Source organism: Sus scrofa, unplaced genomic scaffold (genome assembly GCF_000003025.6).
Source record: "Sus scrofa isolate TJ Tabasco breed Duroc unplaced genomic scaffold, Sscrofa11.1 Contig53, whole genome shotgun sequence".
Classification (NCBI taxonomy): domain Eukaryota; kingdom Metazoa; phylum Chordata; class Mammalia; order Artiodactyla; family Suidae; genus Sus; species Sus scrofa.
The window spans coordinates 898,732-910,872 of record NW_018085237.1 but is presented as its reverse complement, the minus strand read 5'-3'; the positions used below and the strand labels follow the sequence as shown (position 1 = coordinate 910,872).

Below are 12,141 nucleotides of genomic sequence, written 5' to 3'. Positions count from 1 at the left end.
GCTCAGTGGGTTAAAGAACTGGCATGGCCGTGAACTCTGGTGTAGGTTGCAGATGCAGCTCAGATCTGCCATTGTTGTGGCTGTGGCATAGGCCAGCGGCAACAGCTCCAATCAGACCCTTAGCCTGGGAACCTCCATATACAGTGGGTATGGCCCTAGAAAGACAAAAACAAAACAAACAACAACAACAAAAAAAAAAAACCCTGAAACCTACTTTCTTTCCAATGAAGCGTGGTTATCTGTTAAGTCTATAAACAGCAAATCCATCTGCAGTCATAATAATTAATTCACTTTGAACTTCAAGGAGGTATCATCCATAAGATGTAGACTTTCTCACATGTAGCAATATATTTCATCACTGTAGTTATTTTTCTCTCTTTGAACATTCAAGCTATGCCACTTCACTTTCACAAAAGACCAGCACTGGAATGGTAACAGGTTTCTTTGTGTGTGTGCAAAAGCAAATATCCCCTCCAGATTTCTTTCACATAAGTTAAAAAATGCTCTAACATTGACCTTCATAAAATCAAAATGGCTGAGTTGAACCTTCAGAAAGTGGGAGATACTTGCAATGTGCTTCTACATTTCTGGAGAATACCAGGAAATTCCATATAATTACATCTCTGTTCATCCAAGCATCTCTGCCTCCAGCACTCAAATTCACCTTACTTCTCACAAAATCATTTTTTCCAAGTCAGTGGTTAACCTGAGCTCTTTCTTCCATCATCTGACCACATATTAATGCCCCAGAATGGTACTGGGGAGAATGTTTACTAAGTTGTGCATGGCGTTCTCCAAGGATGCAAGAATATACAACAGAGAAAAGAGAGTCTCTTCAACAAGTAGTGCTAGTATCAACCAAAAAATTGTATGACCTAAAATTTGAGAGTTATGCTTTATTTGGTGGGTATTCTGAGAACTTAAGCTTGTGAGAGTGCATCTCATATAATGCAGTGCATCTGTGATGAAGAGGCAAAGGGAGGAGCCAGGATATATGGGAGGTTTTGCAAAAAAGATCAGGAAGTCAGGACACCAAGATTACTATTAATAAAGGAAAACTTCATAAATCAAGTTAAGAACTTAGAGCTTTTCCATGTATAGGAAGATATGGGGCTATGGTCTCCCTGAGATCATTTCTTGGATAGGCACCTCAGCTCTCTGGGTCAGTGTCCTGTGATTTCTCATCCTAATTCTCCTCAGGGGGCACTCTCTGGGATCTCTGCAGCAGGTGGCTGCTAAATGGCCGGTACTACTTGTTTCCATCCTGAGTTCCCTCAAGGCTTACCTTCAAAGTGGCTGTAATGTGGTGGCTTGATGGCTGCCACATCCTTTGTTTACTCACATGGCCTGCAACATTTTCGTTCACAATCCCTCCCTTTGCTCCAAAAAATCAACCAATATTTGAACAATTTATTTCCTATGTCCCTAGGAATTTCATCCCAGATCAGGTGAGATATATACTGTTGATGTGCCACTCCTGGTGATAATTTATGGATTAGGCCCCATTGAGAAGTTAAAATTCTCAGGAACCTCTGTCTTACCACGCTAATATGATCCAGGAAATATTTTCCTTTATTCCTCCCTCTCATAGCTAGAATCACACTTTTAGAATTATTCTATGTCATAAATATGGTCTATTTATTCGTGATGTTCGGACATGTTCAGTTTTATTGGGGTCTTGGATACACATTGATTTATGTAAGAGAAAACATCTTATAAAAGAGATAGGATATAAGTCACACAGCTGCTAACATTGACAATGTCATAGCACATAGCAACAGGGAGATACAAAGCAAAACATTTTGAAAATAATAGAATTAAATTAATGTACTCAGTTTTAATCTTGTTACAAGAAACCAACAAATCCACAGGCGACCTAACATTCTAGAATGATCAGCTAGAGTGAATAGGATGGTTCATCTTTGTTCACATAGGTATAATTTATCAGTCTGTTTGGGGGCATAGCACAAAAGGAAACCTTTCCTGGAAAACAAAGATCAAAGTCCAGTGTATTTCCAAAAAATATTATAAAGTTATAAATGATGTTTATGACTTCCTTCAGTCCCCTGATTTAAGGAATGTTGATCTGGATGAACTCTTCAGGTTTTCCATTAGAGTTTTGCCATTTGTTACTCAGTTCAGTGATGTTCTCTAAATGAAGGCCACCAGAACCTTGAATTTGTCAAAATGTTCCTTTTACAAATTTTCTTGTAGATCTTCATTTTAAGAAAAACTTAATGTAAAGTAAAGATTGCCCATAAAGGCCAAAACATAAAATGACATTGTTAAATATTTGAATATGATAATTGGCAGGATAGAGGGAGATGTCTGTGATATACAACATTGTGAGAGAGTAACAAGGATTATGACTTTTTGGGGCATGTCAAATTTTAGGAATCTCATATACATGTTGGAATATCTATAATAAACACATTTATTTATACACTTAATCAAGAGTTTATCTCCAATCACATGACAATGTTTCTCATGCAATTTAACAAACCGAAAAAGCCTAATTAGTTCAAAGTTCTTCTCTGCAATGTTTCAGTGTTCCTTTGAAGAATCCCAGAGTTATCTGGAAGCTAAAAGAATGTCAGTTAGATTTTGCAATTTGAGAAATTTTAAAAATGTCAAAAAAATTCAAACAAACAAGTTCACACATCACTGTGAATTCAAAATTGAACCAAAATCCCAAGAATAAAATAAAAAAGCAGGAGTTCCCATTGTGGAACATCAGAAAGGAATCCAACCAGGAACCATGAGGTTGAGAGTTCAATCCCTGGCCTTGCTCACTGGGTTGAGGATTTGGCATTGCCATGAGCTCTGGTGTAAGTTGAAGATGTGGCTCGGATCTGAGGCCGCTATGGCTGTGGTGTAGGCCAGCAGCTGTAGCTGCCATTAGAACCCTAGCCAGGGAACCTCCATATGCTGTGGGTACAGCCCTATAAAGACAAATTAAGTAAATAAATAAATAAATAAATAAATAATAAAATAGAAAAGCAAATACAAATCATTTAAGGGCACAGAAATCCACATGATATCAATGGCAGTGATCAAAGAAAATTTTGTTCTCTTAATAGAGATAGAAAATTAAATCTAGTCTTATGTTAGCTTCTTTTTTAAATTTTTTTAAAAATAAAATTTATGGCCATTCCCAAAGGCATATAGAAATTCCCATAGAAGCCATTTGTTTGAGGTCAGAAGCCTCTAAAAATATTTTTAAGTCAGTGTTTTGATTTAACTGCCTACAACACGCCCCAAACAAAATCAGCCCCAGTTGGCCCTTTCATGCTGAGATCTCTTTCAATAAAATTTAGGTATTTCCTTCCCTTGATCGGACGGATCCTTGTCAATTTCTGGCTTCCTTGCTGTGGTCCAGACACCAGGGATCACTTCATGTGTGACATTTTCCCCTGATACAATTGCCTACAATGGCTCCTTGGTGGTCTCTTGGTCATTGCAATGGTGGGGTAATCCATGTGATTATTTTTACAATGTGTTAGTATTCAGTGTGTTCATCCTGTATGCCTTGAGGACTCAAAGCATTGCAGGAAAGAAAGAGTCCTCTCTACCTGTAGCTCACTCATTACAGTTTTAACTTATTTTTGTGCCTGTAATTTTGTGTATTTGTGAGAAGTAGCTACTTTCCCATGGAGAAAGCCATAGCAGACTTCACTATTATTCTTGCTCCCATGAAAAACCCTGTTCCTTACACAGTAAAAATACAGAGGTCCGAAATGCAACTAGGATGTTATTAAACAGGAATGAAGTACAGACAATAAATGACCAAAAATGAAAATTTTGATAAATAATGAAGAAACTTGATGAATCGATTTTAGGCACATTAGTTAATGACATTTTTGTCACTTAAAAACTGAGTAATGGGACTTCCCTGGTGGCCTAGGGGGTGAAGATTTGACATTGTGTTGTGATTACTATGGCTTAGGTCACTGCTGGCCTAAAAACGTCCCCAAGTCGCTGGAGTGGAAAAAAAAAAAAAAAAAGGAAGTAATGACTTGATGAAAAGTGAGGCCAAATATGATTGTTGCAAAATCTGACTATATAGAAACGCAGAATAAGTGCAGTTTGCTTTTAAAGCATTATAGTCATAGCAGAATACATAATTATTATATGCCTTTGAAATATGCTTACAATCCAAACATTTATATGGAACAACAAAAGACCGAGAATCACCAAAGTAATCCTGAGAAACAAAAACCAAGCAGGAGGCATAACTCTCCCAGACTTCAAGAAATACTACAAAGACACAGTCATCAAAACAGTGTGGTACTGGTATCAAAACAGACAGACAGACCAATGGATCAGAATATAGAGAACCCAGAAATAAAACCCTGACACCCATGGTCAATTAATCTTTGACAAGGGAGGCAAGAACATAAAATGGGGAAAAAGAAAGTCTATTCAGCAAGCATTGCTGGGAAACCTGGACAGCTGCATGCAAAGCAATGAAATGAGAACACACCCTCACACCATGCACAAAAATAAACTCCAAATGGCTGAAAGACTTAAATATACGACAGGACACCATCAAACCCCTAGAAGAAAACATAGGCAAAACACTCTCTGACATCAACCTCATGAATATTTTCTCAGGTTATTCTCCCAAAGCAATAGAAACTAGAGCAAAAATAAACCCATGGGACCTCATCAAACTGAAAAGCTTTTGCACAGCAAAGGAAACCAAAAAGAAAACAAAAAGACAACTTTCAGAATGGGAGAAAATAGTTTCAAATGATGCAACTGATAAGGGCTTAATCTCTAGAATATATAAGCAACTTATACAATTCAACAGCAAAAAAAACAATCAATCAATGGAAAAATGGGCAAAAGACCTGAATAGACATTTCTCCAAAGAAGATATACAGATGGCCAACAAACACATGAAAAACTGCTCAACATCGCTGAATATAAGAGAAATGCAAATCAAAACTACCATGAGATACCACCTCACACCAGTCAGAATGGCCATCAATTATAAGGCCACAAATAACAAGTGCTGGAGGGGCTGTGGAGAAAAGGGAACCCTCCTGCACTGTTAGTGGGAATGTCAACTGGTACAGCCACTATGGAGAACAGTTTGGAGATACCTTAGAAATCTATACATAGAACTTCCATATGACCCCGCAATCCCACTCTTGGGCATCTATCCGGACAAAACTCTACTTAAAAGATTCACATGCACCCGCATGTTCATTGCAGCCCTATTCACAATAGCCAGGACATGGAAACAACCCAAATGTCCATCGACAGATGATTGGATTCAGAAGAGGCGGTATATATACACAATGGAATGCTACTCAGCCATAAAAAAAGAATGACATAAAGCCATTTGCAGCAACATGGATGGAACTAGAGAATCTCATACTGAGTGAAATGAGCCAGAAAGACAAAGACAAATACCATATGATATCACTTATAACTGGAATCTAATATCCAGCACAAATGAACATCTCCTCAGAAAAGAAAATCATGGGGAGAAGAGACTTGTGGCTGCCTGATGGGAGGGGGAGGGAGTGGGAGGGATCGGGAGCTTGGGCTTATCAGACACAACTTAGAATAGATTTACAAGGAGATCCTGCTGAGGAGCATTGAGAACTATGTCTAGATACTCATGTTGCAACAGAACAAAGGGTGGGGGAAGAAAATGTAATTGTCATGTGTACATGTAAAGGTAACTTGATCCCCTTGCTGTACAGTGGGAAAATAAAAAAAAAAATAAAAAAAGAAATATGCTTGGCATAGAAAAGAGTATAAATTTCCTAATCAGATCAGTTTAAATCCTGACTTTACTTATTTATCATTTTACCTGGAAAATTGATTACCTGCCCTGGATCTATTTTTTATGATTTTTATTTTTTCTATTATAGCCAATTTACACTGTTCTGTCAATTTCTACTGTACAGAATATATATATATATATTATATATATATATACATATATATATATTATATATATACATATATATATCATATATATATATACATATATATATATTATATATATATATACATATATATATCATATATATATATATTATATATATATACATATATATTATATATATATATACATATATATATTATATATATATACATAATATATATATATTATATATATATATAATATATATATCATATATATATATTATGTATATATATATATATATACTTTTCATCACATTATCCTCTATCATGTTCCTTCACAATTGACTAGATATATCTAGTCCTGTGCTATACAGCAGGATCCCATTGCTTATCCATTCCAAATGCAATAGTTTGAATCTATTAACCCTAGACTCCCAGTCCATCCCACTCCTTCCCCCAACCTCTTGGAAACCACAAGTCTGTTCTCCAAGTTCATGAGTTTCTTTTGTATGGAAAGGTTAATTTTGTTTCTATCATGATCTTCGCATTTTCATATTTTATTACTCAAAATTTCTTCCTTACATCTTACTTGACTCTAAAAACACTTAAAAGATATCATGATTATTCCCATCCCACACATGAAGAACATGAACTTCAAAGAAGTTAAATAACCCACCCAATATCAGGGACAGGGCTAGTATTCAGATGTCCATTCTTCTGAAACCAAATTTGATTCTCTTTCAATAGTTTCAATGCTGTCAGAGAAGAGACCATTCCCTCAGAACCTCTCTTATTTTGTAGTAATTGAAGATTTTCCTCTCAGGGAGTTCCCATTATGGGTCAGTGTGTTACAGACCAGACTTGGATACATGAGTTTGCAGGTTCCATCCCTGGCTTGCCGTGAATGCTATGTAGGTTGTCGATGTGGCTTTGATCCTGCCTTGCTGTGGCTGTGGCATAGGCTGGCAGCTGCAGCTCCAATTTTTTTTCTACTGTATAGCATGGTGACCCAGTTACACATACATGTATACACTTTTTTCTCACATTATCCTGTTCCATCCTAAGTGACTAGACATAGTTCCCAGTGCTACACAGCAGGATGTCATTGCTGATCCATTCTGAAGGCAGTAGTCTGCATCTATTAGATTAATAGTTATTAGTAGCAATTATGTTTGGGTAACTTTCAAAAGAACACAGTAAAACATGTCAGTAAAATAATATCACTATTAGCCATTTGGCTTTCCACTTAGTTCCTTGAATCTGGAATCCTCTTAGAAAACTGAGGAGAGGAGTTATAACAAATATGCATATTAAAAAAAAAACAGGAATCATTACTCCACAGTGGACCAAATAAAGAATTTCTCAACTGAACAAGTACCTAACTTACAAATATTTTTTGTGAATTAATTGCGGCTCTTTTCATAAATGAAGTCTGCTTCTAAAATAAAAATGAGTACAAATGTGTGTATATGTCATAGATGTGTTCAAATTTCCTCTTTTGACATGAAGATGCAGCTCCCATTTCCTGGCCTCTATATGCTGTATTGAAGAAATCAATGGACTCTGGATGGAGCAATGTTTAGCAAGCATAAGGTGGTTAGGAGAACATGATGAAGAACAGTAGCTTCAGGATCAGGAGACAGGGAACTTATTTCACACTATGCCATCACCTCCTGTTTTAGCCTTAAACAACTTGCCCTATTTCTACAAGTAATTTACTTAGGTAAATTAGGAGTCGCTAAGTTCTGAGATTTTTCACAGGCCATTGTGTTTATTGGGATAAATATTGTTCTATTTTCTTTTATTTCAATACTAAGCAAAATTTGAAGAGTTCTGAGACCTCATTCCACCCCTCCTTCCTGGTAAACAGTTTAGGGGATGTCCTAATGGGATGAAAGACTTTTAGAATGGATTAAAACAATATGAGCTCAGCACTTGAGCACTTTGTTATTATGAGATTGATTCTCTACCTATTGAGAAATGTATGAAACTAAGAACAATGTAGGAGGTACCTGATTTTTGAGAATTAGTCTCTAAACCTACCAAATATCATACCTTACCTCAATTAGTTTCTGATAAACAGTTCTGTGATCCATATACAATTTCTCCTGCTTTCTTTCTGGTTTACCCTTCAAGTTTGAGATCCTGTGTTGCTGTCTCTCTAAGGTAATAAACCATTCTATCCCTGGATTTATATTCTGGAAACACTCTTTTCTGGTATTGCCCCAGGAACTCCTCTTGTGAAAATTTCCACACCAGCCAGTTCATGTAAATGAGTCCTTACACAAAGTTGCGATGGCAGCTGGAATGTGCTCAAAAAGATGGTCTTCTCACAGTGGCCCTGAGCTATATCTTCGTTTACAGGAAGGAGTAATGAACAATTTGTGTGGCAGGATGATAAGTTTTCACTTCATACTAATGCAAACTTTCAGACTTAATGACTTTAATTTCAGGAATAATCACATTTTGGGTGGATTTACATATAAGCTTCACCCTGTCTCCTATCAGCTTTCACCTGCAAGCATTGGTCAAGAAACCAGCTGTTTTCAAAAACATGGTATTCCATTACACTTTATATCTACCAATAAATACCAAAGGAAAGGTAGAGTAACCATCCCCTCCAATTCACAGAAACAGTTGGTTTTATTCTTTGTCCCAACATTTGGAAGTAACTGGCCTGATAAAATAATGGAGTGGCTATTTGAAAATGTAGTCATGGGAGTTTCCGTGGTGGCACAGTCATTAATGAATCTGAATAGGAACCATGATGTTGCAGGTTTGATCCCTGGTCTTGCTCAGTGGGTTGAGGATCCAGCATTGCTGTGAGCTGTGGTGTAGGTTACAGACGTGGCTTGGATCCAGCATTGCTGTGGCTCTGGCATAGGCTGGTGGCTATGGCTGCAATTAGACCCCTAGCCTGGGAATCCCCATTTGCCATGGGAGAGGCCCTAGAAAAGTCAAAAAGACAAAAAACCAACCATCCAAACAAACAAAAAACAAACAAAAAAACAAAGCATAGTCATGGTTGACGAGGTGTCCTCTAGGTGTGCAACATCCTTTAAAAGAGCAGCCAATACATGGCTCTATCTTCTCTTTATTAAGAATGTGCATACTTGTATGGCCCCTGTGGTGGCCAGGAATACAAGTTTTCCAAAGGTCCAAGTACAGAGACTCTTCTTGTCCAAAGGCACTAACTCATGATTTCTAAAATATGTCTCTCCATGTGTGTCAAGGTCATGCTTCCAAAAGTCTGCCCACATCTAATAACTGAATGAAGATACCAATGAATGTCATTCTGTTAGACACAGGACTCCCTCGATGAGTAATTTTAATTCTAAGGCCACCCACTGACCCTACTGAACTAATCACAGACTGAGCAATGCTTGAAGAGGCTTTTGTCCATCCCTCTTTCCCTCTCTCCTTCACCTGAGGCAGGCAGCCTTTTGTTGATTCTTTCCACTTTTTCGGGCTCTTTCTCTGTTTTATCTTCCATAGGCAGAGCAAATACCACTAATAACAGTTTTTGCAGGTAATTTCACCTTGTTGCCTGCTTTCTATAGGACCCTGACTCACATAACATCTTTTGTTATTATGTGAACTGTTCTTCCAGATTTACTTCCCTACTTATGACCTTGTACTCAGCATATTTGGAAGTCTACGTGCCCAAGGGTGGAAGGTGTCCCCAAGGCAACCCTCTCAGTGTTCCGAGCAGTTGGAATCCAGGACTGCACCCTGGCCACGTTGTGGATGGATCTGACTCGGGTCATTCTACTGGGCACAGCAATTGATCCTAAACACCAGAGAGAAGTGAGTGGGATGACAAAATATGGTCAAAAAGAATTCTGTTTGGAACTCAGAGTATTTAGCAGTCTATTTTTGGACACACTGGATGTAATTTTCAGGTTAATATGTATCACTATCTGTGTTGATCAGCCTTCACATCTCTGAGGGGAGTTCCTACATTTTGGGGGAAATTCTTGCTGAAATTTCATTTTCTGCCACTGTTTATTTCATTACTGCATATACATACAGAAACAAAGACACATTCATGTTTTATCGACATAAATCACATTAACATTGCCTCACTGTTAGAAATCAAAATTATGTGCAACTCATATTCCTCTTTTGTCTGTCACCTACAGAAATTTTTCTCTTTTGATTAGTGTGTACTTACTGAACTTTATTTTCTGAATGAGTTCCACCTTCCTAGAGTTTTCATTATTTTTATTGTAATAATTGTGTTTTAGTGCTCAGAACATCACAAGTTGAAAGTAGACATGCCTATAGATTCACTCATTTAAAATAAAAGAGGAGCCTGGAGAGTTATATAGTAATTTTCAAAAATCATATTTATAGGAATTTGATCAATGTTTCATTAATTGATTAATTATATATAAGAAACATTATGGAAGAGGTTATGCTTCTTGAACTTAGTTTTAATGATTTATTTCTGGTTGCCTCTAGGTCTTTATGGTAATTCTTCTTGGCAGAAAAAGTACATAGTACATGCTTAAGAAATTCTGTTTAAGGGAATGAAAAGTGATGATTTTAGCTAGTTAATGGTCTTACAAAATGCCAAACATTGATTCAGCTTATTTGTTTTTCTATAAGAAAAAACTACTTAAATATTTTTTATGTATATGAGATAACCAGAATTATTCTTATGCTAAACAAGTGGGATGTCTGTCACTTTATAAAAGAAGGAGAAATATTTTGGTTTTCTTTTTGTTAATATAATGATTTTAATTTTTTTCCATTAACACTTTGGGTTTAAGGTTTCTGTTTGTTTTTAATCTAGTTGAACATGAAATTTAATTGAAAAACCAATGGAGCACTTCTTGGAATATAATAACCTGATTGATAACTATCTTTGCATCCTCTCAGAAGGAAGGAAAGAATGTTCATTTATTTGAAGAGTTTGTTCAGAGCCTCTTTCACATCCTTATTCCTCAGGCTGTAGATCATGGGATTCAACATGGGGAATACCACAGTATAAAATGTAGAAACTATTTTGTCCCTATCTGAAGAATAGCTCGATCGTGGACGGGAATAGATATAGAGGATCGAGCCATAGTACAAGGTGACAGAGATAAGGTGGGAGGAGCAGGTGGAGAAGGCTTTGAGGCGGCCCTGGGTGGAGCGGATTCTCAAGATGGTAGTGATGATGAAGAGGTAGGAGGCCAGGATGAGCATGGCAGGGGTGATGACATTGGAGGCCAGGAGGAAGTACATCAAAGCCTGGTAACCTTCCTTCCTGCCACAAGCCAACTTCACCAGGGGAAGCAAATCACAAAAGAAGTCATCAATGACATTGTCATTACAGAAATTCATGGTAAAAATTCTTTTGGTGATGATGGAGCAGTTAATAAAGCCACCAAGATATGAGGCTGCAACAAAGAATGCACAGAGCTTTATGGACATGGCCTGAGAATAAAGCAGTGGCTTTGAGATGGCCATGTAGCGGTCATAAGCCATGGCAGCCAACAGGTAACACTCACTGTACCCTAGCCCACCAGAGAAGAAAAATTGGGCTGCACAGCCAGCAAAGGAGATGGTTTTCTCTTCAGAGACACAGGTCAGTAGGATCTTTGGGGTGTAGACAGAAGAATACCAGAGATCCAGAAAAGACAGATTCCCAATGAAAAAATACATGGGTGTGTGCAGCCTGGAGTCTTTACAGATCAACACCATGAGGGTGGTATTTCCTATCACAGTCCCAGAATAGACACCAAGGAAGACAACAAACAGGACCAGCTGCATCACAGGGTCTGTTGTGAAGCCCACCAGGATGAACTCAGTGATCGTGTGATTGTTTTTCTCCATGGTTATAGGGACTCTGACCTACAAAGAGAGAAAATGAATTCAGCTTGAATCACTATGGTGAATACACATGCTATGTAAACATGCTAAATAAACTGCACCATATCACTTTTTAACCTACAAATCTATGATCCAACAGTATAAGTTCTTATTTTAGAAACAGTTTTTATTTTGTTAACAAACCACTTAGGCTTTATAGTTATATATTGTTAAATGATACACTGGGTACATTAAATTTTTCAATAATTTGTCTGAGCAAACATCCATTTGAATCAGGCATCTGCCAAATGTGTTACGAGCACTAACGGACAGGAGCTTGGTTAATGTTTTTATAGAGAAGATACAGGGCAAAAAAAGGAAATTATTTTATTGGCTATAGAGTAAGTGGTCATTCAATTGGAAAAAAATTCTAGATGGCTGTTTGTGATTGATTGT

At 37.2% G+C, this 12,141-nt stretch overlaps 1 protein-coding gene across 1 annotated transcript; it reads right to left on the bottom strand.

Moving 5' to 3' along the window:
* Window positions 1-10,791: 10,791 nt before the first annotated feature.
* Window positions 10,792-11,709, bottom strand: LOC100518535 (olfactory receptor 9G1-like). Its single transcript, XM_003122778.3, has one exon. It carries the CDS (start codon window positions 11,707-11,709, stop codon window positions 10,792-10,794), a length of 918 nt encoding a protein of 305 aa, XP_003122826.1.
* Window positions 11,710-12,141: the final 432 nt, after the last annotated feature.